Source organism: Peromyscus californicus, unplaced genomic scaffold, assembly GCF_007827085.1.
Source record: "Peromyscus californicus insignis strain IS unplaced genomic scaffold, ASM782708v3 Scaffold_1__1_contigs__length_55948999, whole genome shotgun sequence".
In the NCBI taxonomy this organism is placed as follows: domain Eukaryota; kingdom Metazoa; phylum Chordata; class Mammalia; order Rodentia; family Cricetidae; genus Peromyscus; species Peromyscus californicus.
Window position 1 is genome coordinate 33,374,396 of NW_026294492.1, and position 19,316 is coordinate 33,393,711.

The following is a 19,316-nucleotide window of genomic DNA, read 5'->3' on the forward strand; positions in this document are numbered from 1 at the left end:
CAGATTGGGGAAACCCTGTTCCCCTACCGGCCAAGGAAGCCTTCCTGTGCCAAAGGTTTCTCTTGGTTAAAGCACGCGCCGTGCACAGAGCCTGGTTAGAGGCAAGGCCTGAGGATGTGAGGAAGTCAGTTCTGCTCAGCTCAGTTTTGGCCCAACCATGACAGACCTCCCAATGTGGTTGGGGTTGGAGATCCAGCTTCTCTGAGCTCTTTTCGTGGCTGGGTCTCAGACTGGCCAAGCAGCGTGCACACGGGGTCTTCTCGGAGTGGGGGGAACCCAGGGCCTGCTGCATGCAGGCTCTAAAGCCACACCAAACACCCTCTCACCACGAGGGAGGGACGCCAGCCTCTGTCGCCTGCCTTGACTAAATCGGGAGAGTTGCACCCAGAAGGGCGTTCATATGGGCTTGAGGTCACACGGAGAGGAGGAGGGGAGGGGAGGGGTGTCCCCGGGGGGGGGGGACGGGGACAGAAGCAGGCAAGGAGAACCTGTCCCAAGGTGGACAGGTGACGAGGGCAAAGGGAGACAGACGCTCGCAGTGGCCGATCCTCTGTCCCCACCCAGGTCCCTGCACAGACCCTGGCCCTGGGGTGCTCCCGGAGGTTCGCACGGAGTGGCCCCCGGGGTCCCCGTCCCCCCCGCAGCCCGGCGCCCCCGTCCCCCCGCTGCTCTCCGGCCTCCCGGGCCCGCTCGGCGTCGCTCGGCCGGCGCTGGGGGCGGGCACAGCCCCCTCCCTCGGTGTCCCCTCCCCGTCCCTCCCCCTCCCCCGTGGCGAGGCGGCGGCGGCGGCGGCGGCGGCAGCGGCGGTCGAGGCGGCGGCGGCGGCGGCGGCGGGCGGGGCTCGGCTCGGGCTCCGCGGGCGGGCGGGCGGACATGGCGGCCAACATGTACCGGGTCGGAGGTAGGAAGGCCCGGCCCTTCCCCGGCCCCGTCGGGGCGCGGGCGGCGGGAGCGGGGGTCCGGGCAGCGCACGCACACCGCCGGCAGCCCCGGGAGCCCGGGCCGAGGGCGCCGCGGGCGGGCGGGCGGGCGGGCGGGGAGCAGGGGGGGGGCTCCCCACCCCCACTCCCCTCCCCCACCGCCCCTGCCCGGCGTCGCAGGGCTCCAGGCCTCTTCTTGGGGACACGCATCGGACACCCCCTCTTCCCTCCCCCCCTTTACGAGCGTCCCAAAGGGACAGGGCCCCTGCAAAGCCCCCCTTTAGCCCAGTGGCTTTTTTTCCTCGCGTGGCTTTTGGGCACTGGGGAGTGGAGGGACAACCTCCTCCCCCCTCCCCCCCTTCCCCCCCACCCCCGACCCCGCTTCTGCTTCTGCTTCCGTGTGGGCTGGGGGACGATGGTGGCACAGCTGGACAGGCCTGTTTTGCAGAGCCAGGGCTCTCTGCACCTTCGCTGCTTCCCCCCCCCCTCTCCAACCCCTTCGGGTTCTCGTTCAGCACACCCCCCCCCCCACCCCGCCCCAAGAGTGGGGCTGTATATGTGTGTGTGTGGAGGGGGGCGGGGGCAGGGATCCGCAGCCCCAGGTGGGGAGTTTGAGCTCAGCCAGGACGTTGGCTCTTGCTGTCTGTCTTCCCCAGCCTTCTCCTGCAGAAGAGAGAAATAAGGTCAAACAAACTTTCCCTGCTCACGACGCCCTCCCTCCCTCCCTCCTTCCTGGTAAAATAATAATTCAGATAAGTGGCGTGTTTGTGAGTGAGGCTGGCTCTGCCCTCTCTGCTCATTAGCTGAGCTCCTTCCTGATGGATGGTGGTAGGGAATGGCCTGGCTAAAAGGAGGCCACTTAGCAGCGGAGAGCCTCGCCTGGAGGGGGCCGCTAAGGTCGACAGTGACGGTGCAGTCTAGTCCCTCAGGTGAACACACAGTGGGGGAGTTTCCAGCGACTCTGTGGAAGGAAAAGCCACGCGTGGGAAGATCTTGTAGGTTTAGTTGACAGCTTGCCGTGATTTCTTTATAAGGGCCTGAATGGAGTTGGATCAAATATGATAAAAGGGTCAGAAAGATCCCAACACCCTCCCTAGATGGCTCTGTCTCTCAGCAAGGAGCCCTGCCCTGTTCACCTTCCCAGGGAGAGCATGGCAAAGTTTGCTACCAGGCTTTTCTCTTACCCACTCTGCCCGCCGCATTTTTTATTTATTTATTTTTTTTAAGTTGATGCTTGAAATGAAATTGGGCTGGTAAGCCTTTCTCTTTGCTCTGAATTTGTCTTAGGTCAACAGTTTTATGTAAGAAACATTCTCCAGGGCCGATTGGTTTGGAGGGAAAGGATGAGGCGGAAGCTGCCCTGGGAAGATGCTGTTACTGAGCTCTGATGATACACAGTGATGACGAAGTCTGGCCATCATTGTTGTGGTGGTTTTGGTTTTGTTTTGTTTGAGACAGGGTGTTTACATAGCCCTAGCTGCCCTGGAACTCACTCTGTAGACCAGGCTGGCCTCCCAGAAATCTGTCTGCCTCTGCCTCCCAAGTGCTAGGACTTAAGGCGTATGCTTTTTGTTTGTTTGTTTTCTTTTTGAGACAAAGTCTTGGTATGTAGCTGAGGCTGGCCCCTACTTAAGTAATCCTGTCTTTGCAGCCCTCCCCCCCATTACACCAAGTCATACTTCTTCCTTTTTTTTTTTTTAAATTAAATAATTAATTTAAGGCTGGGCATTGTGGCACATGCTAGTAAATTCAGCCTGTAAGAGGTAGGGGCAGGAGACTCAGGAGCTGAGGGCCAGTCTCAGTTACATAGCTAGTTCTTGTCATCTTGGACTAATGGAAAGCTATTTCTTTTTTTTTTTTTTTTTTTTTTTGGTTTTTCGAGACAGGGTTTCTCTGTAGTTTTGCGCCTTTCCTGGAACTCACTTTGTAGACCAGGCTGGCCTCGAACTCACAGAGATCCTCCTGCCTCTGCCTCCCGAGTGCTGGGATTAAGGCGTGCGCCACCACCGCCCGGCAGGAAAGCTATTTCTAAAAGCAAAAGTAAGAGAAACTTAAGCAGGGGGTGGTGCATGCCACCGGTGCCAACACATATGAGGCAGGGGGATATTGAGTTATAAATTGGTTTGGGCTACTTAAAAGTGGGAAGTCTATGAAAGTAACAGGCAGGGTACAGCTTATTGAGGCTGCATTACAATGAGTGGATTACCTACTTACTAAGGTGAATTGCCTAATATAGAAAGTTGTATCAATAAACTTGCACACTTTTTTGTTTGTTTTCGAGACAGGGTTTCTCTGTGTAGCCCTGGCTGTCCTGGAACTCACTCTGTAGACCAGGCTGGCCTTGAACTCACAGATATCCACCTGCCTCTGCCTCCTGAGTGCTGGGATTAAAGGCGTGTGCCACCAGGCCTGGCCCTGTTGCACACTTTTAATCTCAGCACTTTAATCCTAGGCAGAGGGAAGCAGGTCTCTGAGTTTGAGGCCAGCCTGGTTAACATGGCAAGTTCTGAGACACCCAGGGCTGTGTAATGTGACCCTGTCCAAAGGCAAGCACACAAGCAAAATACAGCAGCAAAAAAGGGGGCTGTCTAATGTGAACTGTTTGTTGAACAATTCTGTAACTTTCTGATTGCAGATTATGTTTACTTTGAGAATTCCTCCAGCAACCCATACCTAATCAGAAGAATAGAAGAACTGAACAAGGTGAGCCGTGTCCTTGCGTCAGCTGTTGACCACCAAGGTGCTTTCCACTAGGGGTTCTGGGTAAAGGGCCTAAGGCGTGATTTTTACTTTCAGTTCTAGATTAAGAATTAATTTTTCCCCCCGAGAGACAGGGTTTCTCTGTGTAGCCCTAACTGTCCTAGAACTTGCTCTGTAGACCAGGCTGGCCTTGAACTCACGTTCAGTTCTAGACTCTGAAAGTCTTTCACAGTCTACAGAGTTCCACAGGCTTCTGAGTGTTTACTTTTTATTCAAGTTTTTTTTTTTTTTTTTTGGTCTGATGTTATTGAATAAAAGATTGCAGATCTCTTCAAATTGCTTTGAGTGTTGAAGATCAGGTCTGTTCTTTAAAGAACTCGCTCGGTTCCTTTCCCTATTTAGAACTGTAGTATGTATTTTGTTTGTTTCTTTGAGACAGGCTTTCAGTGACTTCAAAATCACAATCCTCCTGCCTCAGCTTCCCAAGTGCTATGTTTTGCAATTGTTAGTGAATTCATATTTTCCTCCCCTAGCTTTAGAAGGAAGAATCCTTCTAAACTAGACATGGCGGTTTACGCCTGTAGTCAGGCCCGTGGGAGCTCAGGGTCAGCTTGGGCTACAGAACGAGGCCTTGTCTCACCCACCCCGCCCCCAAATTGTAAAATGAGTCAATGTGATCCTAGCACTTGGGAGACGGACCCAGGAATAGTCTATCTAGTTCAAGTCTGGCCTGGGTTTTAATCCTTAAGACTGTCTTGAGAAACAAAATGGGAGGCTGGGAAGATAGCTCAGGTGGTAAAGCGTTTGCCTGGCAAGCTATGAGGACCCAAGTTCAAACACCCAGAACCCATGTTCAAAGATAGAAAGAAAAACCGGTTTAGTGACTCCTGCTTACAGTCCTTGCCCTGGGGCTCACAAGCCACCCAGGCGAACCTACTTGGGGAGTTCCAGGCCAGTGGGACATGGGTCTCAAAAACCGAAAGGAAGGGAAAACAAAATTTAAAACCACAATGGAAAAGAAAACCAGTTGGGTGGGGAAAGGCAGAGGCAGGCGGATCTCTGTGAATTTGAGGCCAGCCTGGTCTACAGAGCGAGATCCAGGACAGGCACCAAAACTACACAGAGAAACCCTGTCTCGAAAAAACAAACAAACAAAAAAACCCATGACACAATTTAGAAAGGCATTAGTTCAACAATTGTTTATTTAATGCTTTTACCTATGTGTCAATCATTTATCCTAAGATGCTTGAAATGTGTTATTGACTGAAACAAAAGACACACTAGTTTGGGAAAACGGTTTTTGAAAACAAACACAACATAGTATGAATAAATTTATATGTATGTGTGTGTGTTTCCTCTAAAACATTGTCATTTCATCTGAGTACAGACTAGGGAACGTAAAAAAGAGAAGTTTTTGCTGTTTTGGTTTTGGTTTCTGGTTTTGAGACAGGGTTGCATGAAGTCCAGGCTGGCTGTGAACTCCTGGCGCTCTCTCCCAAGGGCTGGGATGAGAGATGTGCGCCACCTAAAGCAGAGGAACACAAAATAAACATCGAACCATGTTTATCAAGAGATTTTAGTTTTGAATCTAAAAAGTTCCAGAGTTTTAAGGAGACCAGGCAAGGTCCTGGGTTCTTTAACCCTGTTAACTGAAAAGAGGCAACTAATTGAACTCCAGATCACACGTCTACAGAGCAGTCTCCTGTGTGCGACATTTTACTGAGGTTTAGCACCTCTCTAATTTTACTTTTATTTTGATGGCAGATATCTTCATCTCTAAAATACATGTTTTACATCACCCATGCTTTTTCAGTGTCTGAAAGTGCCAAAAAACTACCGCTCAGGCCGGGCGGTGGTGGTGCACCCCTTTAATCCCAGCACTCGGGAGGCAGAGCCAGGTGGATGGATTTCTGAGAGTTCGAGGCCAGCCTGGTCTACAGAGTGAGTTGCAGGACAGGCTCCAAAGCTACACAGAGAAACCCTGTCTCGAAAAACCAAAAAACCAAAACCAAAAACAAAAACAAAAACCCTACAGCTCAGTTGGTAAGTGCTTGCCTAGCACACACAAAGCTCCTGGGTCCAGTGCCCAGCCCAGAAAAAGCTGGGTGTGGTGGTGTGCACACCGATAGTCCCAGCCCTGAGGAGATAGAGGCTGGGGGATGGGAAGTCTTTATCAGCCAGTGGAGAGCTCAAGGCTAGCCCGAACAACAAATAAAAATGCCTCCTGCTTACCTTCTCCCCACGTCATTTATCACCTTCAAATATTTAATTCAAGGCCGTGTTGCTCAGTGGTACGGCACTTGCTTTCCATTTCTAAGGCTTACCACCCCTGGCAGTGCAAAACAGAAGAAAAAAAAATCTTTTAAAGGACAAGAGAGGGTCAGTAAGATGGTTCAGTGGCTAAATGTGCCCCCATGGTCAAAACAAAGATTGAGACTGCATGCTTTATTTTTTGTGACCCGGTTTCGCTCTGTCATCCTGGCTGGCCTGGAACTTCCTGTGTAGACCGGGCTGGCCTCAAAAAGCACAGAAATCTGCCTGCCTCAAGTGTTAGTATTAAAGACCTGTGCCACCACGCCCAGCATGGGGGCAAGTCTTGCTGTGCTCCCCAGGTTGGTCTTGAACTTTCTTGGTGATTCATGCTGACCTCAAAGTTTCTATTTCACACATAACCTACGTTGGTCTTGAGCTCACTATGAGGCAGAGGTGGGCTTTGAACTCATCTCCTGCCTCTGCCTTCTGAATGCTAGAATCACAGATGGACTCCAACACGCCTGTCTTGCTGGGGTGTTGAGCTATACCTGTAGCCTTCCCCAGCTACCACCACACTACCCTTCACTAAACACTGATCCCAGGCCCCTGCGTATGCTAGACAAATGCCCTACCACTGAGCTGTATTGCTTTTTGAGAGATTCTCACAGTGTAGACCTGTTGACCTAGAACTTGCAATATAGACTGAGCTGGACTCAAAACCTGGGGCAATCCTCCTGCCTCTGCCTATTGAATGCCGAGTTTATAGCATTGGTGAGGTACTGAGTTACCCCACCTGCATATACAAGTTTTTGCAAATAATTTCCAAAGATTCCCTAAAGCCATTTCATGGAGCATTAATCAGGATCCCTCCTGCCGTTTGGGAACTATTGGCAATAGACATGGAAATTAGGAAACTTTCCCATTGATCTGCCGGACTCTCCATTTGGAGTATTGGGGATTGAACCCAGGGCCTTGAACATGCTGGGCCAGTGCTATATCACTGGGCTGTGGTTTTTTTGTTTTGTTTTGAGACAAAGCCCAGGTTTGTCTTCAATTCTCATTGTCCTGTCTCCGTCTGATTCTAGGAGGGGCATCCCACCAAGTCCAGTGTTAACTCTTAACATCTATAACACACTCACCCCCACCCCAGTCCCTGCACTCTCTGCTTTACACACCAGACTAGCCACTCCTCAATGGAGCATTATTCAGACTAGCAAAGCTTCAGAGAAATGGTTTGTGGGTATTTTGTGGAAGGGAAAAGCGGTGTTGTACTATAGTCCCGAGGATGGACAATGCCTCCGCAGTCCTAAGGGAAGAACAATACTGCACTGTTGTGAGTGATCCCATGGTCAAGAGTGTATGTGGCCCAGGAGAACATTGTCGATGCTGGGGATTCAACCCCAGGCTGTGCACATCCTAAGAATGCACCCGTCACTGAGCCACACCCCTTAGTCCTGAGGACGTTATTATTATTATTTTTGTTTTATGTGCATTGATGTTTTGCCTACATGTATATCTGTGTGAGGGTGTCAGATTCCCCGGAACTGGAGTTATAGATAGTTGTGTGCTGCCCTGTGGGTGCTGGGAATTGAGTCATGGGCCCTTTGGAAGAGGAGCCAATGCTTTTAATCATTGAGCCATCTCCAGACCCAAAGAGGTTTTTTTTTTTGTCTTGTTTTTGATTTTTTTGAGACAGGGTTTCCCCTTAACTGTCCTGGAACTCGCTATATAGACCAGGCTGGCCTTAACTCACAGAGATTCTCCTGCCTCTGCCTCCTGAGTGCTGGGACTAAAGGTGTTCATCATCACACTCGGACTCACCCAGCTATTTTTACCTCCAAGTATGATGCTGTACACCTATTAATTTTAGCACTAGGCAGGCTGAGGCAGGAGGATTGCCAGTTCTTGTTTTTGTTTTTCTTTTGAGACAGTGTTTCTCTGTGTAGCTTTGGAGCCTGTCCTGGAACTTGCTCTGTAGACCAGGCTAGCCTTGAACTCACATCCGCCTACCTCTGCCTCTGCCTCCCAAGTGCTGGGATTAAAGGTGTGGGCCACCCCCCACCCCCCACCCCCTCGGATTGCCAGTTCTGAAACAGCCATTGTTATGTAGTCAGATCTTGACTTTAAAAAAACTGTGTGTGTGGCACACCCCTTTAATCCCAGCACTCAGGAGGCAGAGGCAGGCAATCTGAGTTCAAGACCAGCCTGGTCTACAGAGTGAGTTCCAGGACAGCCAGGGCTGCACAGAGAAACCCTGTCTCAAAAAAGCAAAAAAAAAAAACCAAAAACAAAAAAAAACCAGGGAAAAGAAGAAATATTCTGAACTACCTCTTTCTCCCTCAAGCAGGTTTAACTGAGAATTTAATCATCTTTGTAGAGCATCGCTAGGAAAGCTCACTAATGAGACAGAAAGGAGGAAGCGCGTAGAGTCAGCCCTAGATTTTATTTACATGGAAATATCGGCCTGTTCATTTAGCAGATTGCTGGATCATTGCTTCCGGAGGATGAGTTTGATCACAACATTACGAAATATATTGGCATTTGGGAAGGAGTTTAATATGATTTCAATTTGAAGGGGCAATATTTCCACAGTACCGTTTGCCACTCAAATATTGCTGCTGAACGGAAATGTTGCTGCTGAGTTTGGTAAAATTGACAAATTTATTATGGTATATGTTCTTGATATTTGAATATATCTTTAAGTCCAGATACATTCTGACAGCGTGTGCCACGTATGTTAGAAATCGGACATTATGGTAACATTATGGTAACATTTTATTGTAATCTGTGTGTTTTTATGAAGAGCTTGCCAGTGAGTGATTGACCTGCTTGAAAGCCTGCGGAATTTATAGATATTAGAACAGGAGCCTGGGCCTCGGCTACAGTCAATTACAGCCGAACTCATTGTATTCTAGACTCTAGTTAGAAAGACTTCCGTGTTGGGAACTTACAATTTTGGATGTTTTCACCTGTGGAGGTAAAACTGAGACTATTGACTGCGTGGAGCATGTTTTTGCAGTTCTGTCCTGCATGCTGGCTCCCGCCCCCTGCAGAGAGTCATCCAAGAACTGGGACTGGGTGATGTTACCCTTAACCTGTGCGGTCTGGGGATGGGTTTGAGCAATGTACAGCAATGCTTTACAAAGATGACTGCATCCAGGGCCATGAACCAATTATTTGTGGCTTTTAAAATTGGAGGAATTTATCAGGCTGATATGGTTGTGAATGTCTGGGGGAGGTGAAGGCAAGAGGAGAGAGAGTTCCAGGCCAGCCTGGATTACGAGAAACCCTGTCCCATAGCACCTACACACAAAGTTAGGGGGAGCTCTTCCTCCCTTTCCTTGTCTCTGGGTTTCACCGTTGTTTGTTTTGTTTTGTTTTTTTTTTTGGTTTTTCGAGACAGGGTTTCTCTGTGTAGCTTTGCGCCTTTCCTGGGACTCACTCGGTAGACCAGGCTGGCCTCGAACTCACAGAGATCCGCCTGGCTCTGCCTCCCGAGTGCTGGGATTAAAGGCGCGCGCCACCACCGCCTGGCTTGTTGTTTGTTTTTTGAGACAGTGTCTTGCTGCGTAGCCCTGGCTGTTACGGAACTCTGTGTTGATCACACTGGCCGCTAACTCTGGTGTCTTCTGATTGAGCTTTTCAAGTGCTGGGGTTCTAGGCGCGAGCTGCCACACGCAGCTTTTAAGCATGTTTTATCTTTGAGACTTCAGGCCCCCTATGACTTTTGTTTTTCTTATTTCTTAGACTGCAAGTGGCAACGTGGAAGCAAAAGTAGTATGCTTTTATAGACGACGTGATATCTCCAACACGCTTATAATGCTTGCCGATAAGCATGCTAGTAAGTGAAATGGCTTTCTTTTGGATCAAAAATTAAAAACGTCTTGCGTTTTTCATGATGCGAGGAAAATGTTTTCTGTCACTACGGAGCCTTTTGTTTCTTTTTTATGTTTTATTTACTTGTTTTTTTAATTTAAGTTTTATTTTGTGTGTATGGTGTTGGCCTGCATGCCTGGTGCCCTCAGAAGCAGAAGAAGGTGTAGGATCCCCTGGAGCTGAAATTAGAGGTGGTTATGAGCCGCCATGTGGGTGCTGGGAATTGAATCCGGGTACTCTGGAAGAGCAGCCAATGTTTCTGACCTCGAAGCCAACTCTCTTGCCCTTCTGTTTTTTAAAAGAAAATTAGTGTGTGTGTGTGTGTCTGTCTGTGTGTGTGATTGTGTGTATGTGTGTGTGGTGTGTGCGTGTGATTGTGTGTGTGTGTGTGTGTGTGTGTGTGTGTGTGTGTGTGATTGTGTGTGTGCCATCTTGCCTGAATGGAAGACACCTCTCAAGAGTCAGCTTTGCCCTTTCACCTTCTTGTAGTTCTGTGGGTCATGAGGCTGGGTGGCAAGCACCTCTATCCCCTGAGCCATCTTGAGGGACCTCCCTTCTGGGTCTTTTAATTTCCCTTGCAGTTTAAATGGGAGTAATTTTTGGGTAGTATTTCTTTCCTCTCTTTCTTCTCTCCATGTACGGACAGAGATATAATTTATATATATATATATATATATATATATATATATATATATATATATGAACATGGTTTATGTATTTATAATATTTGTGTGCGTGCGTGTGTGTTTGTCTGAACATATGAGGACCAAAGATTGACATTGGGATGGTGTCTCAGTTACTTTTCTATTGCTGTGATAAAACACCATGACTAAGGCAACTTCTAAAAGCAGGTGTGTTTAATTGGGCTTACAGTTCCAGAGGGTCAGAGTCCATGATGGCTAGAAGTAGCACAAAGCAGACAGCAGACATGGTAAGGTAGGGACTGAGAACTCACATCTTGATCCACAAACATGAAGCAGAGAACACGTTGGGGATGGCCCGACTCTTTTGAAACCCTAAAGCCAGCCCCTGGTGACACACCTCTGCCCACAGGGCCACACCTCCTCATCCTTCCCAAACAGTTCCCCCAACCAGGGGCCAGGTATTCAAACATATGAACCTGTGGGCCATTCTCATTCAAGCCACAACTGGTGTCTTCCTAATTTATTCTTTGCTTTTTCAGGACTGGTTTTCGTGTATCCCAGGCTGGTTTTGAACTTATTACATAAACGAGTCTGACCTTGTAATTCTGACCCTCCTGCCTCCACCTCCCAAGTGCTGGGATCGTAAGTGTGTGCCACCACACCTGGGAGCTTGTTTTCTCTCTGTCTGTCTCTGTGAGGCAGGCTTTCACACTGTGTGTACTGCAGGCTTGTAGCCCAGGCTGGCCTCAAACCCTTGGCAATCTTGACTCATCTTCCTCAGTCCTGAGATTACAGGTGTGAGCCACTGAGTCTGGCTTGAGTTCTTTATAGATTCAGGATATTTCACCCCCTATCACATGTTTACTTGGCACAGATTTTCTTCCATTATGCAGGCTGTCTGTTCATTCTGCTGGTTTCCTTGGCTGTGAAAAAGCTTTTTAATTTCATGCAATCCCATTAGTCAGTTCTTTAAAAAAATTTTTTTTTCTACCTTGAGACAGGGTTTACTATGTCTCCATGGCTGGCTTGGAACTCCCTATGTAGACCAGGCTGGACTCAAACTCCTAGAGATCTGCCTGCCTCTGCCTTCAGAGGGCTGGGACTAAAGGTGTGTGCCTGCGTGCATTAGTCAATTTTTTGTTTTGTGTTTTGTTTTTGTTTTTTTTGAGTTTTCAAGACAGGCTTTCTCTGTGTAGTTTTTGGTGCCTGTCTCTGGCTCCCGAGTGCTGGGATTAAAGGCATGCACCACCACTGCCCGGCCTCTTTTTTTTCTTTTTTTAGATTGATTTTATTTTGCATTATGTGTATGCGTGTGTTGTGATATTTTATCTGTGTCCCCCAATAAAATTTACCTGAGATATCAGAGAAATAGGAAAAGCCACAAGCTAACCTCACCTCACTGACACCACAGTCTCCAAAGATACCTAATTTCTGTCTACCTACACCTATATGCCTTTGTGTCCTGCTATCTCATTTGCTGTCCTGTCCAGCTGCATCACTTCTTCTTCCAGCCCAACTCTGTCACTTCCTGTCTGTCTGTACAGACCTTCAGACCTCCCTGGTTAACTAGTGTTGGGATTTAAGTCGTGTGCCCCCATGCCTGGCTCTGTTCCCAGTGTGGCCTTGAACTCACAGAGATCCAGACTGATACCTACCTCCGGAGTGATAGGATTAAAGGCGTGTGCTACCATTGCATGACTTCTACATTTAATATAGTGGCTGGCTTTTTTCTTATGATCCTAAGATAAATTCTATTGGGGGACACAGGTAAAATATCATCACATGAGTGCTTTGCTGCATGTATGTCTGTGCCTGTGGAGTTCAGAAAAGAATGTCAGATCCACCTGAAGTGGAGTGATGGATAGTTGTGAGCTGCCATGTGGGTGCTTGGAATTGAGCCCAGATCCTCTACCAGAGCAACAAGTGCACTCTGAGCCAATTCTCTAATCCCCTGCCCATCAATCATTCTCCATATTATTTCCTGAGTTCCTGAAGGACTTTTCGGCAACTCCTCGCTTAGACCTCTGTATTGAAGTGTGTCCTCTATTTTTCCCTTCAGGTGGTACCTTAAGGTCTTTGATCCAGTTTGAACTGATTTTTGAGCAGGGTGAGAGAGGCCTTTGGTTTTGTTCTACATGTGGCTATCCAGTTTTCCCTTTGCAGAAAAAGCTGCTCTTTGCCAAACTTAGGGGATTGTAGCTGTGTGGGTTTGTTTCTGGTTCTCTCTCTCTATAAAAATTAGTACTTTTTGTGTGTGAGGTTTTTGTCTCTGTACCACATGCATTCCTGGTGCCTACCGAGGCCAAAAGAAGACATCAGATCCCGTTGACTGGAGTTACAGACAGTTGGTGCCACCATGTAGGTGCTGAGAATTACACTTAGGTCCCCTAGAAGAGCAGCTGGTGAGTGCTGTACACTGGGCTGTCTTCTCCGCTCTGGCTTCACTGTTCTAGTGCTTTGGTTTGTGTTTTGTGCCAGCACATGCTGTTTTGTTACTGCAGCCCTGGTGTACTCTGAGGTCAGGTATTTTGATCCCCAGCCTTGCTCTTTCTTCTGAGGATTGCTTTGGTTATTCAAGGTCTTTGTGTTTTCGTATGAACTTTAGGATTGTTTTTTTCTTGGGAGTGTTTAGCTTCTTTAGGTTGGGTTTTTTCCTTCTAGTGCTTTCTGTAGGGCTGGATTTGTGGATAGGTATTGTTTAAATCTGGTTTTATCATGGAATATTTTGTTTACTCCGTCTGTGGTGATTGAGAGTTTTGCTGGGTATAATAGTTTGGGTTGGCATCCGTGGTCTCTTAGTGTCTGCATAACATTTGACCAGGACCTTCTGGCTTTCATAGTCTCTATTGAGAAGTCTGGTGTTATTCTGATGGGTTTGCCTTTATATGTTACTTGGTCTTTTTCCTTTGTGGCTCTTAATATTTTTTCTTTGTTCTGTATAGGATTTTTTTTTTTCTGTGAGGGGGGGTGTCATTGTGACTTTTTGTTTGTTTGTTTGTTTATTTTGTTTTGTAGAGAGAGGATTTCTCTTTGTAGCCTTGGCTGTCCTGGAACTGCTCTGTAGACCAGGCTGGCCTCGAACTCACAGAGATCGGCCTGCCTCTGCCTCCCGAGTGCTGGGACTAAAAGCATGTGCCACCGCGGCCTGGCTGAGGATGGTCTTTCAGTGTGGACCTCACCATTTGCAAATGTGGGTAATCTGACTTTTTTTTTTTCACACTTGTGCCCTGTTTAGTTCTTACTCTGCTAGAGAACACAAGCACTCTTCTGAAAAGTGTGGAGAGAGTGGACACTTCTGACCTTGGATCGAGTGTTGTGGCCTCTTCTCTGTGTGCTGTGGTGTTGGTTGTGAGTCTGTCCCGCCTTACCTTTACCATGTTGTGGCGGTATCTTTCTGTTCCAGATTCCTTCAGGCTTTTTATTGTGGGACGATGTGAGTGAGACTTTGTCAAAAAGGCTTTTTCTGTGTATGTGGAGGTGGTTGTTTAACTTTTGTCCTTGATTTGATTTATGTGCTGTGTTTCATTTATTGATTTCTGTTTGGTGAAAGGGGAATTCTTGGAATGAAACTGACTGAATCGTGGTGTGTGATCTCTTTAATATTTTGCTGAATTTGGTTGGAAGGCATTTTAATTCATTCATCTGCACTGGTGCGGACCCCGCACATGGCCTCGCTTGCTCTGATTTCCCAGTGGTTTGCTATTTTATTAAGAACATCTACATTCATCCAGGGAACTGGCCGATAGCTTTTTCATTTTCTTTGTTCTTGTGTCTTACTTGGTTTCGGTATGAGTAACCTTGCTTTGTGGAATGAGATTTGTGTTTTTTTCCTTGTGCTTTCAGGAACAGTTTGGAGACAGGTGTTCTTTCTCTTCCTTCTTGTCATTTCTCTTAACTCTTTTGTGGTGGTTTGGACAGGTATGGCCCCTGGTAGACCCATGTGTTTGAATGGTTGGGCCATAGGGAGTGGCACTGTTAGGAGGTGTGGCCTTGTTGGAGGAAGCTGTCACCGTGGGCTCTACCATCTCATATATGCTCAAGCCACACCCAGTGTGGCAGTCCACTTCCTGCTGCCTGTGGATCACAATGTAGAACTCTCAGCTCCTTCTCCAGCACCTTGTCTGCCTGCATGCCTCTGTTTCCCGCCTTGAGTATAATGGACTAAACCTCTGAACTGTAAGCCAGCCCCCAATTAAATGTTTTCTTTTATAAGAGTTGCCTTGGTCATGGTGCCTCTTCACTCCAATAGAAACCCTAACATAGACACTCTTCATTGCCTTTTTGTTGGGGTGGGCGGTAGTACAGGGTACCACCTCTTGTCTCTGTAGCCAAGGATGACCACAAACTTCTGATACATCCTTCCAGTGATGGCATTAGAGGTCTGTGAGGCTTCACCTGGTTTATGGTGAGGATCCAGCCCAGGCTCTAAGCATCCTAGGCAAATGCTCTACCATCTCCGGCCACCTTTTGCTGAAGATTGAGCCCAGTACTTCTTACATTCTAGGCAAGCTATACCATCTAGCTATATCCCCAACCCCTAGTTGTCCTTTCAAGCACACCCCAGCCCCCTGCTCCCCGGCCCCGCCCCCACCTCCTACTCGCCCCCTCCCCACCCAGAGCTTTGGGACTTTGGGACTTCTCTCTCAAGGTCCGCTAGAATTCCAAGTGACTCTGCTTCTGCGCTTGCTTTCCTTTGTTCAGAGAGCGTTGCTACTCCAGTCTCTTTGTGGCGGCTGTGGCGTTCTGCAATATGCTCTGCAGCCCTAGCCTTGCCGTGGGAGGAGCCTCTGTCAGACAACCCTTATGCTGACTTGAGGCTTGAGAGTCCCATGTGCGTGTGTTTCCCCTTGCTGGGAGGATTGCAAGTCTGTTGTCGCCTGAGCCTCCAGGTTTAGCTCGTGGCTGCGGCTTCTGGTTCCCTTCCCTCCCAGCAGCTGGGGTTGGAGTGGTGTATTTTTCCCTGTGTGTCTCCGTCACTTGGTTCCTCTGCCGTTCAGCTGCCCTGTTCACCTATTTACTTGTTGATTTTGAGACAGGGTTTCACCGCGTAGCCTTTACAGAGATCAGCCTGCCTCTCTCTCTCCCAAACGCTGAGATTACAGGCTTGCGCCGCCATGCCTGGCTCCGTATCTACTCTTTAAGACTTGTATTTCCCAGGCTGGAGAGATGGTCAAAGGTTAAGAGCCCTGCTGCTCTCGCAGAGGACCCAGGTTATATTCCCAGGACCCACATGGCAGCTCACAACCATCTGTAACTCCCGTGCAGGGGATCCGATGCCATCTTCTGGCTCCGTGGGCACCAGGCGCCCATGGTGCATAGACATCCATTCAGGCCAAGCGCTCATGCACACAGAATGTGTACGTTGATAAAAGCGTAGGAAAGACTCTCTTCCTATTCCTGTTTTCTTCCCACGGCCTCTCGTGACATCATCGCCTTTATTTTTGCATTGTGTTGCATTTGCTGAATTATGTCCTTTTCTAAATTTTTTTTCCCCCATAAAATGTGTTGAGAGTAAATGTTCTCTGTCTTTGCATTCCCTAAAACGTCTCTGTCATCACCTGTGTTCTTAGTTTGGGTCTTTAAAGAGTTTGGGGTTCAGAGTATTTTTCTCAAAGAACTTTGAAGAAATTTGCTTGTTCTAGGTTATCCATTGCTAAGTAGGGTGTCAGACAGATCCCTCCTACCCCACCCCACCCCTGTTTGGAGTCAGAGTCTCTCTGTGGTAGCCCTGGCTGTCCTGGAACTCTCTATGTAGACCAGGCTAGCCTCACAGAAAACTGCCTGCCTCTGTCTCCTGAGTGCCAGGATCAAAGGCGTGGGTCACTACACCTAGCTCAGTAGATTACTATTCTATTTTTTTTTTTTCCTTTTCAAGTGGTTTGTCCTTTAGCAGGGTTTGTCCTGTTTTTTCGAGACAAGGTTTCTCTGTGTAGCTTTGCGCCTTTCCTGGAACTCGATCTGTAGACCAGGCTGGCCTCGAACTCACAGAGATCCGCCTGCCTCTGCCTCCTGAGTGCTGGGATTAAAGGCGTGCGCCACCACTGCCCGCCTGACATTTTGATATTTTACCAGAATGTCCCTGTGTGAGTTTAGTCAGTAAACTACTGTGTATCTTTGGTGATATTTCCGTTCATCTCTAGGGATTTCTTCTAAGATGCCTATTTAGAGAGATCTATTCTGTGATGTGTAGTCTGTTTGTTAGCTTTTTTTGTTATTGTTTGTTTGGAGACAGGGTTTCACTATATAACCCAGGCTGACTGTCAACTCATATAGCCCAGGCTGGCCTCTAACTCAGCTACTGAGAACTGGGGGAAAGTGTACCACTGCACCTGGCTTCTTAAAGTTGACAAAAGTCTGTCCCGGTGAGCCTCGGGCTCCCCTTTCAGTCAGTTCTAAGGCCCTGTCAGGTGTCATGGCGTCTGTCTGGAGTCCGGGCTCTTGGGAGGTGGAGGCAGGAGGATTAAGGAGTTCAGGATGGCCTGGGGTACTTAGGACACTGTCTCAAAAAATAAAAATCCGAGGCCCACCCTGTCTTGTGTCCTTGGTGACACTTCTCAGCTCTCTCCAGACTGCTTCCGATGCTTGAGTGGAGTTGGCATAAAATCTATTTTCTATCAGAACATTAAAGTAATAAACTTGCATCTCTAAGGTTATTTTCCTCTTGCTGTTTCATAATGTTTTTATTTTTGAGAATGACATTTTATAATTAGCAGTTACAGCGAGTTTGTGTCTCATTAGCCAGATTATTATCAACTGTAAATATTACAAAGTTTTATTAGTTGACAAGTTAATTATGTTTTATGGTATACGTTTTCTTATTGATCTGTTCTTTCGAATGTTAATGGTTTCTATTTTTCTAAACAGCAAGTCCTATGTTCCTACTTTAAAATTTATGTCACGTTGCTTATTGATCACCAGACGAGGCGTTCTAGTAATTGGGTAATTCCCAAGCTTTTTTTTTTTTCCCAAGGCTCTGTGCTGGTTTTACTTTTATAATTATGTGACATGATTTATGGGTTGGAAAAGTACTCACATTTTATATTTTCATGAGCAGTTGAATGAAAGCCATTTTTATAATTAGTGTAGCTAGTCTCAACTTTTCCACAGATGATCTTTTCTGTTTTGTTCTCTTTTATGAGATGAGGTCTTGGTATGTCATCTGGAGCTCACTGTGTAGACCAGGCTGGCCTCACATGTAGCACACTCCTCTTGCCTCTGCCTCCCCGTCCTGGGGTTGCAGGTGTGACACCTGGTTCTCTTTGTCAAAGGGAAGTCTTCTGAGGCCTGCGGATGCAGCCTAGTTGAAAAGTGCTTGTCTAGCCTGCCTGAAGCCTTGGCTTTGATCCTTGGCCCCTCATAAACCACTCGTGTGGATGCGTGCCCGTCATCCCGGCACCAGGTTTTGAGAGAAGAGGATAAGAAGTTCAAGGTCATCCTCAGCCACTTAGCAAGTCTGAAGTCGGTCTAGGCTACAGGAGACCCTGTCTCAGCAAACAAACAAAAAAGAAAACAACAACAACAAAGAAAATGTTTTTATTGAAGTGTATAGCTGTCTTAGCCACTGTTCTATCTCTGTGAAGAGAGACCATGACCAAGATGACTCTTATAAAGGAAAACATTTAATTGGGGCTGGCTTACAGTTCAGAGCTTTAGTCCATTATCATCACGGCAGAGGGCATGGCGGCAGGCAGATGTGGTGCTGGAAAAGTAGCTGAGAGCTGCATCCTGGTCCAGAGAGAGAGAGGGAGGGGAGGAGGAGGAGGGGGAGGGGGAGAGGGAGAAGGAGAGAAGGAGCCTGGCCTTGGCATGGCTCTGTTGAAACTTGAAAATCCACCTCCAGTGACACATTTCCTCCAACAAGGTCACACTTTCTAATCCTTCCAAACAGTTCTAATCCCTGGTGACTAAGTATTCAAGTCTATGAGCCTATAGGGGCTGTTCTCTCTCTCTTTTTTTTTTTTTCTGAGACAGGGTTTCTCTGAGTAGCTTTGGAGCCTGTTCTGGAACTCACTCTGTGGACCAGGCTGGCCTCGAACTCACAGAGATCCGCCTGCCCCAGGGGCCATTCTTTTTTTTTTTTTTTTTAAAGATTTATTTATTTATTATGTATACGGAAGAGGGCGCCAGATCTCCCACAGATGGTTGTCAGCCACCATGTGGGTGCTGGGAATTGAACTCAGGACCTCTGGAAGAGCAGTCGGTGCTCTTAACCTCTGAGCCATCTCTCCAGCGCCCCAGGGGCCATTCTTATCCAAACTACCACACAATAATTTTTTCAGTAAATTCTTTTTTTTATTTTGATTAATAGAATCTTGCTTTGTTCTGGGCTGTCTTTGAACTTGCAGCTCACAATCCTGTCTTTGTCTAGTGCTGGGATTACAAATGTGTGTCATTACACTTGACTGCTTTGGTAAATTCTTTATATTTCTACTGCTACTTAAAGCGTTTTGTTTTGTTTTTGAGAGTTGAGGCTGGAACCCAGGGCCTGTGTGTATGATATGCATATAAAGGGCTGAGGACTTTTGAATCTTGGTCTTTGCCTTCTACTTTGAAGCAGGGTTGCTATTGATTTCCATTGTATTTAGCAGACTAACTGGCTTGCGAGCTTCTAGGGAGTCTCCTGGGTACATTTCCCTGTACAGACTCTGCACATCTGGCTTTTTTACATGGGTCCTGGGGATTCAAATGAGGTTTTCATACAATGAAACAAGTGCTTTTGTTTCTTACCTTTTCAAAGGCTTGCCAGTGAATTCTGTTTTCCCTCCCTATGTTGGGATTAAATCAAGTTCTCCAAAAATCATAAGACGTGGAAAACGGCAGCTTTTGTATCTGTTAGAGTCAGTGAGGGAAATGTAGCAGTCTGGATTGGATTTCTTACTGGAAATCAACCAGCTTAGATCCTACTTAGGGTCTTGGAGAACTC

The 19,316-nt window shown here is 47.4% G+C and overlaps 1 protein-coding gene across 7 annotated transcripts in view; it reads left to right on the top strand.

Moving 5' to 3' along the window:
- Positions 1–808: 808 nt before the first annotated feature.
- Mta3 (metastasis associated 1 family member 3) overlaps positions 809–19,316 on the top strand; it is a 126,826-nt gene continuing 108,318 nt past the window's right edge. For 4 of the 7 annotated variants that reach the window (XM_052746418.1, XM_052746423.1, XM_052746420.1 and 1 more), the window contains exons 1-3: positions 1,741–1,915; positions 3,556–3,623; positions 9,621–9,714. In XM_052746418.1, coding sequence (XP_052602378.1) covers positions 1,756–1,915; positions 3,556–3,623; positions 9,621–9,714 — 322 coding nt within the window. In that variant the 5' untranslated portion in view covers positions 1,741–1,755. Of the gene's footprint in view, positions 902–1,740; positions 1,916–3,555; positions 3,624–9,620; positions 9,715–19,316 lie in introns of those variants that run through there. The other 3 variants (XM_052746422.1, XM_052746425.1, XM_052746421.1) reach the window with 3 other exon arrangements.